This window comes from Oncorhynchus gorbuscha, linkage group LG03 (assembly GCF_021184085.1).
Source record: "Oncorhynchus gorbuscha isolate QuinsamMale2020 ecotype Even-year linkage group LG03, OgorEven_v1.0, whole genome shotgun sequence".
NCBI classification, from domain to species: domain Eukaryota; kingdom Metazoa; phylum Chordata; class Actinopteri; order Salmoniformes; family Salmonidae; genus Oncorhynchus; species Oncorhynchus gorbuscha.
Genome location: NC_060175.1, coordinates 50,539,275 through 50,558,231, shown reverse-complemented (window position 1 = coordinate 50,558,231; position 18,957 = coordinate 50,539,275). Strand labels below are relative to the sequence as shown.

Here is an 18,957-nt window from a genome sequence, read left to right as displayed (position 1 = left end):
GCTAAGGTGTATGTAAACTTCAGGCTTCAACTGTATGTAATTGAGCCAACTGTAATCCCTACGTATAATCTCTCATCATACTACACTCAGAGTTAAACACATTTTACTGATCATACCAGAACTTCAGCACCATGTGTATTTTTCAAAAGAGATTCAGTCAGAGGAAATATATGTCAGAGCTACCGTGCACTTTTGGTTGTTGACAGCTTGGCAACATGCCAATCACAGATTATTTTTCTGAGCAATAACAAGATTCAGTAAAGGAAGGAACTCTGATGTGGGTAGAGCTGTTTCAGTCAAACTCTTGAATTGCCGAATGCATGGTATCATTTCTCGTCTCTGTCCCCTCCCCCAATTCTCTTTTCACTTGTTGCTTTTCTTATAATGTCTCCTTTATTACTGTAACATAAAAAATGCCCAATTTTCCCTTGAATTAATTACAGAATGAGCCAGGCAATGCGTAATGCTGTTATGATTTAATTCAGTTTATTAATATCATGATGTGCAGATGAGCCTCTAGAGCAGCATGCTATGAGCTAAGCAGATATCTAGAACCTAAAATGGTTATTCGTCTGTCCCCATATAGGACAACCTTTGAAGAACCCTTTTTGGTTCCAGGTAGAACCCTTTTTGAACCCTTTTTTCTAAGAGTGTATAATCACTGGGTAGAGGGCAGAGCCGGTGTGATAAGAATGACAGTGACACAGCAGAAGTGATCGTATCTTCTCCTCTCCACTTGTTGGATAGAAGGGAGAGATTCACAATAATATATGCTATTTAGCAGACAGTTTTATCCAAAGCGATTTAGTCATTCGTGCATACATATAGGACCAGGAGCCATGGCAAGTGGCTAATGAGGCTATACGATTCATGCTTCATCTCCTCCACAGAGAGTCTTGTCCTGTGCAGGAGGGAGGGAGGCCTTCATGGGGGTCCTCCAGGATGTCTGGAATTTTGGAAATGATGAGTAAGGTGAACATTTGTAATCTAAATACAAATGATCATTCAAGGTGAATGTTTAGTGTCTGAGGTAATCCTTTCTTTCTTCTACGTCTTATTTGAAACATAAGGCAATCCCCATTTCCTTGAGTCCTTTCAAATGTTAGGCAGTGTGGGCACACTACAACCACAGAATATGAAACAACTGAAACATGTCCATCTTAATGCAAAGACAGTAGGCTAATCTCAGGTATGATAGGAACAAAAGCCCTACAGGCTACATTGACTGGACTGCTCTGATTAGCACTCAACATACATTTTTGCATTTGGTTTATTAGTAGTCCTAGACATTTTGACTCTTACACCTGTCACGATTGAAAAGGGATGATGGGAAATAACTTTCTATGCACCTGTGTCCCAAGATGAACTCCACCAGCTACATCTTCAATGTGTGTAGGGATAAAATGCAATGAATGACACCAGCTCATGCTGTGGTACTGCACAGTATGACACTCACGAAACCTGTGAATACATTGGGCTGGCACTCTTATTCCTAAATGTCGACTATAAACCGCATCATTTCATTTCGATACAGAATATTTCGGGGAAATATATAGCGAGCTACCTATTTCTCTTATTTCCAACCAGACTTTTAAACCGAGGCATGCGGTGATTGGGCGTCTTGGAGTCACGCGGTGTGCAGTCGCCCTGCCGCTGAATGCGAGCTTAACTGCCAGCTTTAGCAGCGGTTCTATCTGGATCCTCCGCGCAGAACCTACAACAATTACTGATTATTACTGAAGACCTTTTCTTCTTTTGGAAGACAGTTCTTCACCATGGGCGACAAGAAAAGCCCTACCAGGTATTTAACCGTATACCCCAGTCGGTTTTGTGTCGATTTAGACTTGTTTTGCGATAATTCCATGGCGTTTGCGGTTGATATTCGGATGATTTCTCAAGGAGTGTTTCTCCCTTTTTTCAGTTTGTATGCCAGAGCTAGAATAGTGCACAGGCACTATGGCGGCTTCTCGCTCCCTACTCTCTACCAGTCACTCTCAGACAAAGGGAATTTTTCAGTGGATATGCCTGCCATTCTAGAAAATGATATTCAATGTCAACAGAAGTCGTTCGAAGATCAATGTCGAATGGACATTGTTTGACATTCGTTTTGCTAGTTAACATGCTTAGCCCCGAACAGACATTAGGCTAAGCCGCGATACAATCGAATGTTGTAACGTTAGCTAGCTAGCTAACCGACATTTGAGCTAGGTCGCTTGATTCTAGGGTTAGTGCTATCCAGAATCCTTGGGTCATCTCTATCCTAATCTTAACTCCTACCCCAACCATAACAACCCTTACCATAACAATTTTAAACATCAACTTCAATGGGATAGGGACGTCCCAAGGATCCAAGATGGCAAGGACCTTGATTTGAGCTAGTGACTGATCTAATCGAGAAACTCGCGCTGCGTAGGTTATTCGGGATTCGAATGGATAACCTGACAGCGATTTTTGTTTCTTCTGTATTGGTTTAAGTTCGCCGATTTTTAATTTAGGGGTATTGCATGTCGTCAGCACCGACAAGTCATTACCAAATTAATTATATGTAATAAACTAACTTGACTTTACATTTTTATATTTCTAAGGCCAAAAAGACAAGCTAAACCAAGTGCTGACGACGGATATTGGGACTGTAGCGTCTGCACCTTCAAGAACAGTGCAGAGGCTTTTAAATGCAGCATATGCGATGTGAGGAAGGGCACATCCACAAGGTATGTCTGAACGGGTGTTGTTTTACTCCTGCAGTAAAACATCGCAATTGATTGAAATCAACATTAATCGTGTTCCAATTTCCGTAGTAATACTTTGATTTATTGATTGACGTAGGCATGTTGCATTGTGTGGCCATGCATTTCATTATTGTATGGATAGTGAGTGAATTGAGTCGTCTAGGTGTGCTGTTGGTAGCCAGAGAGGGGGATGGGGTGGGAGTGAGGGACCTTACTTCTTCATAATAGCTGTATGGAGCTGCTAGAATAAAGCAGCTCCCAAGTGAATCTCTGAATTTGACATTAGTATCACCAGATTGAAACAAGACATCTGTAGTTTGAAACATCTGTTAGAATATATCACTTAGGCTACCTGTAGGATTAAACATCAGTAGTTGTCATAGCTGTGGGAAGTAGCTAGGTGTGCTGAGGTGCTGCAGCACCCCCTGAAAGAAAAAGAAAAAAAATATATATATATATATATATATATATATATAAAAATATATATATATATATATACAAATAAATGGGATTATTCCCTCTCCCCCACCAAATTAGTGCACTAGGCCTTTATTACTCCTGTATGAGTGGAGCATAAATACTTCTCAGCAGAGTGGGAGAAATGACCCCCCCACATTAGAAACCTATTTCTGGGCTGTCACTGCAATGGGAAACTAAGATGACATCACGATATGCATTCAGATTTTTTTTTACGTGATTCCCTTTAAATTTCATGTTTATCACTCCAGCCTGAATTCTTGGTACTGCTGATCAGTTGTCAGTGTGAGTTTACAGGCACTTATCATCAGCTGCCTGATGAAGTCTAGAGATAGATAAAATCTAGAGATAGATGAGTCATTTGTGAGCCTGCAGAAGAGTCCCTCCATGCTCTAACCTTTCCAGCTGTGGTTTTAGAATGAGTGTTCTGCTGACACCTTTGGTCCGCCACTGGGAAAACACTGACCGGTTTACTGCTATTCGAAATGTGTGTTGTGTACTGGGCAATTCCACATTAACGGAGTTATGCTTTGACTCAGGTTTTTTGTTTTAAAATGTATGCCAAGCAAAAAACATTGATTTCAAAGTTTAACAAACCATACAACTCTAAGCACAAGACCTACTTGATCAAGTTACACAGAGAATGTCATAACACATTTACTGGAAGAACTGTGTAGATGCAAAGTTTGGTAACAGAATTATGGTAGAATCTCACTCAGATTTTATGACGTGATACCTTGAGTTTGAAAAAATATTTTGGTTATTCAACTATAGGAGGTGAATTTACATCTGGTAACGAAATGATGGCAATGGAATTACATCATAGGTCCCTTATCTGTACTATACAGAAATGCATTATAATCAATATCATTCTCTTCATGTTGATGTATCCTGAATAGGTACAAATATGTAATATCCTTCTTTTGCGTATTTGGGTATTATTCTACACACTGGCTATTGTTGTAATGAGCTCCGCTCCCAAGGCACAGGAGGCTGCTGAGGTGAGAACCGCACATAATAATGGCCGGAACAGAGCCAATAGAATGGCATCAAACACCTGGAAGCCATGTATTTGATACCATTCCGCTCCAGTCATTGTTTTCCCCAATTAAGGTGCCACCAACCTCCTGTGTCACAAAGACCACATTTGGTTGGTCCTTACCAGACCAAATCGGAACCAATCATGGGCGTCCATGTTTCACAATTTTGGACATCACAGTGCAGCAAAGTAGATAGCCTATGTAGAATATAGTACATTATACTGTTCTCTACTGTGCTGTCCAAACTTGTGAAACATCTACATCTGATTGGTTCAGATTTAGTCCGGCCCGGGCAAGTTAACAGATACTGGTACGTCACAGTGGGGGTTAGCATGCTTTATGTTAATGAGGGGATGTCATGACAAGTATGTCCAAGCTCCTTACCATGGAGCTTTTGGCAACAGCCCAATTGCCTCTATTTGGTAAATGGAATCGCATGACATCATTGAAGTGGGTTGTCACATTCCCATTTGATCTGAATTGTTAACCTTTGATGCAGTTGTTTGCTTGTTGAAAGCCTGGCTCTTATTGTAATGAGTACTAATTAGGCATATTTTATCTCTGTTTGATACAGTATGCTCTCAGCCAAATCATTCACACTGTTACACTGTTTTTGGTAGGGGTGGGCGATATGAACTAAAGTTTATTTTCCACTTTCTGGACGATAACGATAGATCACGATATACTGTACTTCAATAAAACAAACATTTTATGAGCCCTTCAAAGTTAATACATGAGAAAATATTGCTTTTAACCCTATAGAAACAGAAAGCATTGCACTTTATTATTTTTTACTTCTATGGTAAACCTGTGCAAACACGAAACATATGCAAAGGTATGAGTTAAATATATAAATTTAAACTATTCAGGATGTAAAGAAAATTAACTTATTTTTTAAGCTTTTTCCTGCCAAATATAAGAAGTGCAGTCTGTTTTTTCAGCATAATACTGGACATTATGAATTCAAGTTGTAAACCTTTTCAAACTAACTTCTTCAAGCATTCACCAGACAGTCTATGTTTCTCAGTTCAACATGTAACAATTCACTGCCTCCCTCTTCACAAGTTCTGTGCCAGGAACACCAGCCTATTGACAGTTTCTGGCTTCAAAGTTGCCTTCTGGCATGTGACCATATGAAGACAGCCATGCAATCTTCATAGACAAACATTGGCAGTAGATTGGCCTTACTGAAGAGCTCAGTGACTTTCAACGTGGCACCGTCATAGGATGCCACATGTCCAACAAGCCAGTTCGTCAAATTTCTTCCCTACTAGAGATGCCCGTGTCAACTGTAATTGCTGTTATTGCTGTAAGTGGAAACGTTTAGGAGCAACAGCTCAGCTGCAAAGTGGTAGGCCACAAGCTCACAGAACGGGACCAGTGAGTGCTGAAGTGCGTAGTGCGTAAAAATCGCCTGTACTCGGTTGAAACACTCAGTTCCAAACTGCCTCTGGAAGCAACATCAGCACAATAACTGTTCTTAGGGAGCTTCATGAAATGGGTTTCCATGGCCGAGCAGCCGCGCACAAGCCTAAGATCACCATGCGCAAGACCAAGCGTCGGCTGGAGTGGTGTGTAAAGCTCGCCACCTTTGGACTCTGGAGCGGTGGAAGCGTTCTCTGGAGTGATTAATCTCACTTCACTGTCTGGGGTATGAATCTGGGTTTGTTGGATATCAGGAGAACGCTACCTGACCCAATGCATTGTGCCAACTGTAAAGTTTGGTGGAGGAGGAATAATGATCTTGGGCTGTTTTTCATGGTTTGGCTAGGCACCTTAGTTCCAGTGAAGGGAAATCTTAACGCTACAGCATACAATTACATTCTAGACAATTCTGTGTTTCCAACTTTGTGGCAACAGTTTTGTTTCAGCATTACAATGCTCGCTGTGCACAAAGCGAGGTCCATAAAGAAATGGTTTGTTGATCTGTGTGGAAGAACCTGACTGGCCTGCACAGGGCCTTGACCTCAACCCCATCACACTTTTGGTATGAATTGGAACGTCAACTGCGAACCAGGCCTAATCTAAGTATGTGGCTGAATTAATAAGGTGACGGGGCATCATATTGTTTTAGCTTTCTGCCATGTTGGAGAAGTCAAAGCCTTTTGCATGAGTTATCTGTACAGCTGCCATTGCTATGTTGATTTCCTTCATTTTTTTCTCCTCTCTGTTCTCGGCCCACCTGCTCCGCCCCCCTCTTCTCCAAGCAGAGCAGACTCCACACAGACACAGTGTGTTGACACAGATGGGGTTAGTTATAAAATCTTTGGTGTAGACATGCTGCTCGAGAGCCAGTACTGCATGCGTCTCAACTTTCTCTCGTTCACATTCGCTTGTAAATGTCTAAACTCACCAAAAATGACAGTCGGTATCTCCTACCTATATATGTAAAACTTCGTGAGCTGGATTGCCTGTCTTTAAAATTTATCACATTTAGCTAGCAGGCTCCATGGAAATTTGCTATTACTTGTGCTAATTGTGTTAGCATTCTGGTAATAGACCCCCAATTGGGTTTTGGGCATTTTTATTTTGACTGTCACATTATTACCAGTTTAGTACACATGGGGTGAGAGAATGATGGATGGTATGACGATATGAAAGATATGAGAGCTCCAGGGAATGGCAGACCCCGGACCCGGGTACAGGGAGGAGGGCGAAGAGGAGGCAGAGACGGAGATTGTCATGGAGGAAGAGCATCAGCATAGCCAGGGAGTGAAGCAGTGACAGGACTATGATACAGCTCACTTCACTACCAGAGATTTGCAGTTGTTGAGGTAGGTGTGGAAGAACTTGACTGGCCTGCACAGAGCCCTGACCTCAACTCCATCAAATTATGAATTTGAACACCAGCTGCGAGCCAGGCCTAATTGCCAAATATCAGTGCCCGACCTCACTAATGCTCTTGTGGCTGAATGGAAGCAATGTTCCAACATCTAGTGGAAAGCCTTCCCAGAAGAGTGGAGACTGTTATAGCGACAAAGGGGGACCAACTTCATATTAATGCCCATGGTTTTGGAATGAGATGTTTGACGAGCAGGTTTCCACATACTTTTGGTCATGTAGTGTCTTCTAACTTTTGCCCCACGTGGAGGATTTTTCACTAGCCTAACGTTGCTTTGATGATTTGCGATTGACCAACAACAAGCTACACGCCGCATTCTCGTGAAAAGCACAGAGCAGCAGCATGAATTATACAAATGCATGCATGGGGAGGCCCAACTCTCACACAATGCCCAAGTAGGCTAAATCTGTGCACTGCCACTGCACTCACTTTGGTTCTCCAACAAGAAAGCACTGTGTGTGTTGTGACCTGACCTCCTGAGTTCTGCTGTTAATAGTTGGAGTACGTTTTTGAAGCATTCTTGTGCCTCTTCTGGTATATCTTTGCGTTAGCAGCATACGCCTGACAGCAGTGATCAGCTATCGTATTCGAAAGTAGCCAGCACATGACACCAATCAGTGCTAGATTGTGACATCTTGCTGCTGGATCAGTACAGTTTTCCTGATGGCTGTGCTGTGTGTTGGTATGCTGCACCTTGAGCTGCTCCAGGTCCTGGCGGGGCCTTTTTGACTTGATTAATGGTTGGGATCAGGTGCTAATGCTCTTTGGTTGTTGTGACGCCTCAGGCTGTGGTTTTGGGGGACGTGACGTTCCTTGTTGATTGTTGCTTGCCACTTTGTTCCAGACATGTTTGTTCAGAGGTAGGATTTTTGGCTCACTGCTGTACGTCGCGCTGGTGATTCTCATATTCCAAACCTAATTATTAGAATTTCGTTAACTCAGCTACTGTTTGGTATGCAGATTGTAACCTGTTGACGCTTAGCATTGACATTTTGATGTCCAGATTAGAGGTTGGCCGATTTAGTTAGGTCCGATTTCAAGTTTTCATAACAATCGTAAAGTCTGTTAACCTCTTCAGTCGACCCTCTACTTTTTCGAACATTCTGTTAAAAATCGCGCAACATTTCAGGCCAGGAATATAGTATATGCATATGATTAGTATGTGTGGATAGAAAACACTCAGACGTTTATAAAACTGGTTAAATCACAGCTGTGTCTATAACAGAACGTGCGTTTCATCGAAAAGTGCAAGAAAATCTGATCACTGAAAATGGAAATAAATATCCTTCCGCCACTTCCAGGAATTGTTCAAAGTGAACCGAATTACATGAGGCTGAGGTTTCAGTGCCTACAGCTTCCACACGATGTCTAGAGTCTTGTCATTTGATTCAGCTTTGATTCTTGGTCAAACCGAATCAAGGGAATCGATTCCCTCCTGTCTCCGACCGGATATTTTGGTTGAGAGTTACACAGACATTTTTTCCAGACGGACAGCTAAAGAATATACATCGCCTCGTGATCAATTTGAACGCTTATTAACGTTTAATAATACCTAAAGTTGCATTGCAAAAGTATTTCGAAGTGTTTTGTGAAAGTTTATCGTCGACTTTTTGATTTTTAAAAAATGACGTTACGAAACGCTATTTTTTTCCCGTTTATCACAGTCTTCATAGATCGATATCTAGGCTATATATGGACCAATTTAATCGAAAAAAAGACCCAATAGTGATTATGGGACATCTAGGAGTGCCAACAAAGAAGATGGTCAAAGGTAATGAATGTTTTATATTTTATTTGTGCGGTTTGTGTAGCGACGACTATGCTAATTATTTTGTTTACGTCCCCTGCGGGTCTTTTGGGGTGTTACATGCTATCAGATAATAGCTTCTCATGCTTTCGCCGAAAAGCATTTTAAAAATCTGACTTGTTGCCTGGATTCACAACGAGTGTAGCTTTAATTCAATACCCTGCATGTGTATTTTAATGAATGTTTGACTTTTAGCTAATACTATTAGCATTTAGCGTAGCGCATTTGCATTTCCAGAGCTCTAGATTTTACATTTTTACATTTAAGTCATTTAGCAGACGCTCTTATCCAGAGCGACTTACAAATTGGTGCATTCACCTTATGACATCCAGTGGAACAGCCACTTTACAATAGTGCATCTAAATATTTTAAGGGGGGTGAGAAGGATTACTTTATCCTATCCTAGGTATTCCTTAAAGAGGTGGGGTTTCAGGTGTCTCCGGAAGGTGGTGATTGACTCCGCTGTCCTGGCGTCGTGAGGGAGTTTGTTCCACCATTGGGGAGCCAGAGCAGCGAACAGTTTTGACTGGGCTGAGCGGGAACTGTACTTCCTCAGTGGTAGGGAAGCGAGCAGGCCAGAGGTGGATGAACGCAGTGCCCTTATTTGGGTGTAGGGCCTGATCAGAGCCTGGAGGTACTGAGGTGCCGTTCCCCTCACAGCTCCGTAGGCAAGCACTAGATGGGACGCCTGCGTGCCAGGTAGGAGCAAGAGGTTAAGAACACATTTTTATTTTCAATGACTGCCTAGGAATGGTGGGTTAACTGCCTCGTTCAGGGGCAGAAAGACAGATTTCAACCTTACAGTTAACTAGTCAACACAATAACGACCTGCCTCTCTCTCGTTGCACTCAACAAGGAGACTGACTGCCTGTTACACAAATGCAGTAAGCCAAAGTAAGTTGCTAGCTAGCATTAAACTTATCTTATAAAAAACAATCAATCATAATCACTAGTTAACTACACATGGTTGATATTACTAGATATTATCTAGAGTGTCCTGTGTTGCATATAATCTGACTGAGCATACAAGTATCTAAGTATCTGACTGAGCGGTGGTAGGCAGAAGCAGGCGCGTTGTGTATACTATAGTCAGAGGTTAATGAAATACAAATGGTATAGAGGGAAATGGTCTTATAATAACTACAACTACAACCTAAAATGTCTTACCTGGGAATATTGAAGACTCAGGGAACCACCAGCTTTCATATGTTCTCATGTTCTGAGCAAGGAACTGAAACGTTAGCTTTCTTACATAGCACATATTGCACTTTTACGTTCTTTTCCAACACTTTGTTTTTGCATTATTTAACCGGTTAAGACTCTAGGGGCAGTATTTCATTTTTGGATAAAAAGACGTGCCCGTTTTTAGCGCAATATTTTGTCACGAAAAGATGCTCGACTATGCTTGGAATTGATAGTTTTGGAAAGAAGACACTCTGACGATTCCAGAACTGCAAAGATTTTCACTGTGAGTGCCTTAGAACAAAACCTACAGGCAAAACCAAGATGTTTGAGCGACCAGGAAATCAACAGGATTTCTGATGGCACGTTTTCCATGATCGCCTTATATGGCTGTGAATGCGACAGGAATGAACGGACACTTCCTATCGTTTCCCCAAGGTGTCTGCAGCATTGTGACGTATTTGTAGGCATATCATTGGAAGATTGACCATAAGAGACTACATTTACCAGGGGTCCCGCACGGTGTCTGCGTGGAAATTGGTGCGCAAAAGTCAGGTACCAGTATTTTTCCATCCGAATCTGAGAACAATGCAGGCTTCCAGGAATGGCATTTCAATGAAGAGATATATGACAAAACACCTTGAGGATGGATTCAAACAACGTTTTCCATGTTTCAGTCGATATTATGGAGTTAATTCGGAAAAAGTTTGACGTGTAGGTGACTGAATTTTCGGTTAGTTTCGGTAGCCAAATGCATAGTAACAAAACGGAACGTTGTGTCCTACACAAGCATCTTTCAGGAAAAACTGGACATCTGCTATGTAACTGAGAGTCTCCTCATTGAAACATCTGAAGTTCTTCAAAGGTAAATTATTTTATTTGATCCCTTTGCTGGTTTTTGTGAATATGTTGCGTGCTAAATGCTAACGCTAAATGCTAAGCTAGCTATCACCACTCTTACACAAATTATTGATTTTCTCTGGTTCTAAAGCATATTTTGAAAATCTGAGACGACAGGATTGTTAAGAAAAGGATAAGCTTGAGGATAGGCATATTTATTTCATTTCATTTGCGATTTTTAGAAATCGCTAACGTTGCGTTATGGTAATGAGCTTGAGGCTATGATTACGCTACCGAATACGGTGTGGGTAGGACTAACAGGTTAAACCAAATTGAACATGTTTCATTATCTACTTGAGGCTAAATTTATTTTATTGATGTATAATATTAAGTTAAAATAAGTGTTAATTCAGTGTTGTAATTGTCATTATTACAAATATTTTTATATATAAATTAAATCGTCCGATTAATCGGTATCGGCTTTTTTGGTACTCCAATAATCAGTATCGGCATTGAAAAATCATAATCGGTCGACTAGTCCAGATGTTTGAGTGTTTGTCAGTTTAGTGTGATGGTGTTAAACTGAGGTTTGCAGTAGCACTGACTGAACTAGCACACTATCAAATGTTCTGCTCTGCAAGAATATGCTTCACCTAAGTGGAGGGAATGGGAGGCATGTATTGCTCTATTTTAGTGTAGCCTCACAATGGACAAGGACTTCAATGGTAATTGAGTAATAAGTCTTCGGCCTACTTGAATATTTATATCCTCTTTTGACCGCTTTGATCCGGTCACACTGAAAGCAATAATAGCATACAGTGTGCGTGCGTATCTGTTAAAGTTATAGAATAGTCATTTAGGGCGATATGGCCAAAATCTCATGTCACGATAGGTCCCGATTTCATATCACGATATAGCACATTTTCTGTAAATTCAATGAATAAATAGGTTATATAAAATGACCTCATGTAAAGGCCTATTTCTTATTACATGTTGAATTATACTCAACAAATAAAAGGTTCTTATAAAGGTTCTCATATCGCCCAGCCATAGTCATTATAATCTGTGGATTTTACCGCTGTCACATTAACACGAATTGTCAAGACTAATGGAATTACTTAAGAAGGACCTGCTTACACACTCCATCTGTATTTGTAAAGGCTTATGCTTATCAGCATCTGCATTAATCCTTAAGCATGAGCAGGTAGGCCCTAATCTTAATGTTTTAATTGGTGGATTTCAGAGTATTTAATTACTTCATGAGATTTGAGAGAATGTGAGTGATTTTGAATGGCCCATTTGGCAGTCTGACAAATGGCGAAACGTTGATAGAACGAGCTGTTGACTTGAACTTGTCCTCAGAGGGTGGAGTGAGGGAGCGAGCAAGTGAGAGAACGAGACTGAGACGTGTAGAGTGACAATGGGGAGGCAAAGTAGCCGGAAGAAGAACCGAGAGCAGAGGGTACGGGGGGATTCGGAGGGACAAGGGGATCCCCTTGTCAGTGTGGGCTGGAGTGGCTGGGCCCGGTCGTGCTGTGAGGGGGGGGGCTGCTGGGCGTGATGGACTGTGGAGGGGGGATGTGTTCACTCAGCCAAGAGTCTCCTGGGGGATGACAGAATGGAGCACATAATTACCCAGGGAGCTAAGGGAAGGTAAGAGCTGGGCTGGCCCTCACACGCCTCTTTCCACCATGGCCATCCCCCTGGATCACAACTCCATCCGTGTCTGTCACAACACGAGACGGGGAAAGAAACAGCTCAGCGGTAGTGTCATCTGGGGAAGAATATATATATTTTATTTATTTATTTAACTAGGCAAGTTAAAAATTGTGTTTTTATTCAGGTAAGATTGTGACATGATTGTCTTGTGTATAGAATATTTTGTAATTGGGAGATTGACTGGTATTTCCATCAAAGCAAATTTGTGATGTCATCAATGTTACCTGTAATTTTTTGGGGCACTGAGCAGTGTAGGTCTTGTGAGTGGAAACTTGAATGTTGTGAGAATTTTGCAGTGAGGCTGTATCCTTACAGTTTTAGACAACAGCCAATAGGCTATTGTGGCTATTTGAGCATAATGTAGGTCTACCAACAAAACCAATGGAGCAAATCCATAACATTTTAACATGGAAATATCTTTTGATTTCTATGATATAGCCCACAGTAGCGTATATGTGGTGTTCAATGCAGGCCTACACTGCACACTTTAAAAAAACTTTTTTTCATTATGAAGGGCTTGACGTTAATTATAATTGTTTTTAAACTTGTCTAATACCATGGGCCAAATGGGGGTGACTGTAAATTGCTTTGTACCTTGTTGTATGATGCAAGTAATCGCTTTACAAAATACAATGAATTATTATTACCATATAGTGAATTAGACAATGTAGGCTTCCCCACTGCCTATTGGCTTATTTGCATATTCAATCCTGTCTTAAAAATACAACACTGCCTCTTTTAATTAAGGCATAAGCTTTTTACCTGACTGGCTTTTCAAAGACCACTTGAAATGTAGCCTACATGTTTTGTGCTCTTGTTGGAAGCAGTAGCTTCCCATTACTGACCTATACTTACCTATAACTGGGCTAATAACTCTATCAAATAATAACAAATGTTCACGTGTGGCTCTGATCTGAATGCGTTCATTCACTCGCTGGTGATTGAAAGGCCCCTAGAGTGCTACAGTGGTTCCTCCTTTAAAAGTCGCGAGCTTTGAACTGCGGGACTTGGAGGTACCCAGCTTCACGGCTTCAATTCTCCAGACCACCACAAGGGGGAGTTGGCGCACTCGTTATGCATTTAGGTCCCAAGGTTTTTATTATATGACCAATCATATCGAGTGGTTCCAATGATGAATTTTGTCGCGAGCCAGACTTGCCTTGTGGCGTTCTTCAACAAAGATGGCTGACAACCGATGTAAGTTATTATAATGTCAAGCAAAAAATGTACAATTGAGAGGAATATGCTAGTTAATGTAGGACAAACGTTTGTGCATATTTTTTGGGGTCATAAAGCTAATTCACAAATTGCTATTTAGCAAGTTATCTGACGAGCTAACATTAGCCAGCTTGCTAGTGTTAGGATAATGAATTTGTAATTTGTGTTTAATGTTTTAGGGACTCCTGAGAACCAGCAAACCAGGCTGTCGTCTTGTGAAACAGTGGCTGTAAAGAATCTAGCTAGCTAAAGCATTTACTGCAAATTGAATGTACAATTGTATAAGCTTGCCTTGCAATGCAGCTGAAGTAACACAGCTAGCTAACAATTGACTTGCTTATTGTGTAGTGAAGGATAAAAATAACTGTATGCCTATGGATGTGTGGCTAGCTACAGTATGTAGCCAATCTGTGTATGGACCCTAAAACATTAGTTCTGAACTAATATTCATACCAATCAATGAACCACAGCTATTATAGTTGTTGTATCAATTTCAAGTCTGAATGGCATTAATGAAGCCTATGTTTGAAGTGCAGATTGAACTTGTATTTATAAATATTACAATTATCATAAATGCTTTATAATGATGTAATTATAACACCTGGATAATTCTCTTGTGTTCCTTGCACGCAGAGTCAGGGTATATGCAACAGTTTGGGCTGCCTGGCTCATTGTGAACTAATTTTCCAGAGTTTTACGTAGTTATGACATAACATTGAAGGTTGTGCAATGTAACAGCAATATTTAGACTTATGGATGCCACCCGTTAGATAACATACGGAACGGTTCCGTATTTCACTGAAAGAATACACGTTTTGTTTTCTAAATAAGTTTCCAGATTCGACCATATTAATGACCCGGCTTGTATTTCTGTGTGTTATTATGTTATAATTAAGTCTATGATTTGATAGAGCAGTCTGACTGCTGGTGCCTACCATCGCTCAGACTCGTAAGTATTCATTCAAACGGCACTTTCGTGCGTTTTGCTAGCAGCTCTTCGTTGTGCGCCAAGCATTGCGCTGTTTATGACTTCAAGCCTATCAACTCCCGAGATTAGGTTGGTGTAACCGATGTGTAATGGCTAGCTAGTTAGCGTGGTGCGCTCTAAATGCGTTTCAAACGTCACTTGCTCTGAGACTTGGAGTAGTTGTTCCCCTTGCTCTGCATGGGTAACGCTGCTTCGAGGGTGGCTGTTGTTGATGTGTTCCTGGTTCGAGCTCAGGTAGCTGCGAGGGGAGGGGTGGAAGCTACAGTGCCTTGCTAAAGTATTCGGCCCCCTTGAACTTTGCGACCTTTTGCCACATTTCAGGCTTCAAACATAAAGATATAAAACTGTATTTTTTTTGTGAAGAATCAACAACAAGTGGGACACAATCATAAAGTGGAACGACATTTATTGGATATTTCAAACTTTTTTAACAAATCAAAAACTTAAAAATTGGGCGTGCAAAATTATTCAGCCCCTTTACTTTCAGTGCAGCAAACTCTCTCCAGAAGTTCAGTGAGGATCTCTGAATGATCCGATGTTGACCTAAATGACTAATGATGATAAATACAATCCACCTGTGTGTAATCAAGTCTCCGTATAAATGAAAACTGAAAACTGCTGTTCACAAATGTACTCCATCCAACCTCACTGAGCTCGAGCTGTTTTGCAAGGAGGAATGGGAAAATTTTCAGTCTCTCGATGTGCAAAACTGATAGACATATCCCAAGCGTCTTACAGCTGTAATCGCAGCAAAAGGTGGCGCTACAAAGTATTAACTTAAGGGGGCTGATTAATTTTGCACGCCCAATCTTTCAGTTTTTGATTTGTTAAAGTTTGAAATATCCAATAAATGTTGTTCCACTTCACTATTGTGTCCCACTTGTTGTTGATTCTTCAAAAAAAAATACAGTTTTATATCTTTATGTTTGAAGCCTGAAATGTGGCAAAAGGTCGCAAAGTTCAAGGGGGCCTAATACTTTCGCAAGGCACTGTATATTGTTACACCGGCAATTCTAAAGTGCTTATAAGAACATCCAATAGTCAAAGGTTAATGAAATACAAATGTGTTCGAGAGATACAGTCCTATAATTCCTATAATAACTACAACCTAAAACTTCTTACCTGGGAATATTGAAGCCTCATGTTAAAAGGAACCACCAGCTTTCATATGTTCTGAGCAAGGAACTTAAACGTCAGCTTTCTTACATGGCACATATTGCACTTTTACTTTCTTCTCCAACACTTTGTTTTTGCATTATTTAAACCAAATTGAATATGTTTCATTATTTTTTTTAGGCTAAATTGATTTTATTGATGTATTAAGTTAAAATAAGTGTTCAATCAGTATTGTTGTAATTGTCATTATTACAACAACAAAAATTTGTCCGATTTTTAAATCGGTCCTCCAATAATCGGTATCGGTGTTTAAAAATCATAATCGGTCTACCTCTGGTCAGGATCGAGGGAAAGATGAGCGGAGCAAAGTACAGGGATCCTTAATGAAAACCTGCTCCAGAGCTTTCAGGACCTCAGACCAGGTCAACGTTTACCTTCCAACAGGACAATGACCCTAAGGCACAAAGCCAAGACAACGCAGGAGTGGCTTCGGCAAAAATCTCTCAATGTCCTTGAGTGGCCCAGCCTGAGCCCAGGCTTGAACCCGACCAAACATCTCTGGAGAGACCTGAAAATAGCTGTACAGTGACTTTCCCCATCCATTTACATTTACATTTAAGTCATTTAGCAGACGCTCTTATCCAGAGCGACCGACCTGCTAGAGCTTTAGAGGGTCTGCAGAGAGGAATGAGAGAAACCAAATACAGGTGTACCAAGCTTGTAGTTTCATACCCAAGAAGACTCGGCTGTAATCACTGCCAAAGGTGCTTCAACAAAGTACTGAGTAAAGGGTCTGAATACTTATGCAAATGTAATATGTCAGTTTTCAAGGGTTCTGAATAATTTCCGAATGCACTGTACAACAACTCCTGCTGTCAACCACTGTGTTCCCCTGAGCAGTATTGCTTGATGACTTGTTGAGCTAATTTGAAACGGACCATGTTTACACAAGAGCAAGTATGACAATGCATGACTGCTGCAGGGTGACTGGTTCCAACAGACACTGGCAGGGAGGCAGACTGACACAGAGGAGATAAGACTACAGGGAGAGAGAGGAGCTTGAGGTGAGAGCCACGGAATGAGAAATAATAAGGGAAGGAAGAGTGAAAAGAGAGGAGTGTAACTGACAGCACAGAAAAGGTATAGCAGGGAAGCAATGGCTACATATTTAGAATGGGGACTGGAGACAAAGTGGATGATACATTTGACTAGAGGTGAAAAGAGATGATGATTCATCAGGGAAAGTGAGGGCGGAGAGAACACAAGTGATACAAAGAGGACTGTGTCATGGAGCCTCTGATGGAGAGAGCTCATGCATGCTTAGTGCTGTCACAATGGTGGCTGTCAATCACCCTGATGGGAAGCAATTTGTAGCCTGGAGGTCAGACATTGGAGGGAATATCTGTGGGAGGCCACACGCACTCAGAAGCCCCACACTGGTTTAGGTTTTTTTTAAGGATGAGGGACTTATTTCTTTACCCATTTTGTTTATAAGATTTTCATTGATTTGTTTCTCTTATGTCAACTGTCCTAAATAGTTGTCACTGCATCACTGTGGGAACGAAATGTCATGCTCAGCTGTCTTGTCGTGCTCTTTTCCTCTGAGGGAAGATGACGGAGGGCTGCAGAGAAGGAGTGCTCTGCTGGGGCCCACTGTGGTCACTGAGTACCAGGGGCATCCCCCTTGGGGGTGCAGGATTTTGTGTGTGGAGGAATGTTTAATTCAATGTTTTTAATAATGCCCTTGGCTCTAGCCAGCAGTGAGTCATGCAGACAGTGCTGCAGCCTGGAGCTGCTCTCCACTCCAGGTAGGGCTGCACGATGTCTAATAGCACAACATGTCTTTTTGTTGGGTGGGGGCGGAGCACACATTGTGATTTTCAAACACTTGGGTGAAAACTTGGTAATATCATCAGACATGGTAAAACCGTGTCAGGGTAGAGAAAATAACTTGTCAAATGAGATCCTATAAATACATACTGTGCTAAACTGAATACAAAATCAAATTAAACTAAATCTTTTTCAACATTGTTTTATAGGCTACATACAGTACCAGTCAAAAGTTTGGACAAACCTACTCATTCAAGGGTTTTTCTTTATTTTTTCCGTTTTCTACATTGTAGAATAATAGTAAAGACATCAAAACTATGAAATAACACATGGAATCATGTACTGTAGTAACCAAAAAAGTGTTAAACAAATTAAAACCTTATTTATATTTCAGATTCTTCAAAGTAGCCACCCTTTGCTTTGACAGCTTTGCACACTCTTGGCATTCTCTCAACCAGCTCATGAGGTAGTCACCTGAAATGCATTTCAATTAACATGTGTGCCTTGTTATAAGTTACTTTGTGGAATTTCATTCCTTAATGAGTTTGAGCCAATCAGTTGTGTTGTGACAAGGTAGGGGTGATATACAGAACATATCCCTTTTTGGTAAAATATCAAGTTCATATTATGGCAAGAACTGCTCAAATAAGCAGACAAATGACAGTCCCATTACTTTAAGACATGATCAGTCAATTCTGAAAATGTCAAGTACTTTGAAATTACCTAAGATAATTGTTTATTCAGGCAGCCATAGGCTGGTTATGGAATAGGAAACTTGTTAGTGTGTAAATTTATGTATAAGTATGCCCTATAATTATTATAATTGAAATGATGAGTCAAAGTGCCATAGCATGTAACACGTAGCCTACCAATTGCAAGGTGCAGCCTGTGTCCAAAAACTGTCTGGTCCAGTCATTCGACTCGACATGTTTCAACTTTTACCCTTCTTAATTTTGTTATACAGTGTATGTGCAAGATGGAATCTTGTATATCCTGTCCAGCTTGTTTCTATTCTTTTTGAAGCAGTCTTTGCTGACAGTGTAAATAGGAACCATGTCTTTGGATATGTGATGGCCTCTGATTTCTGTGTGTCTGCAGGAAGTTTTTCATAGGACGTTACACTTGAAAATACATGGACAATCGATGCCTGTTTAACATAGGTGGTTGAT

The 18,957-nt window shown here is 40.9% G+C and overlaps 1 protein-coding gene across 1 annotated transcript in view; it reads left to right on the top strand.

Annotated features, from left to right (window-relative positions):
- Positions 1-1,461: 1,461 nt before the first annotated feature.
- The window catches only part of LOC124031503 (RING1 and YY1-binding protein B-like), a 34,024-nt gene continuing 16,528 nt past the window's right edge, over positions 1,462-18,957 (top strand). The window contains exons 1-2 of the mRNA XM_046342806.1: positions 1,462-1,801; positions 2,586-2,711. Coding sequence (XP_046198762.1) covers positions 1,776-1,801; positions 2,586-2,711 — 152 coding nt within the window. The 5' untranslated portion in view covers positions 1,462-1,775. The remainder of the gene's footprint in view (positions 1,802-2,585; positions 2,712-18,957) is intronic.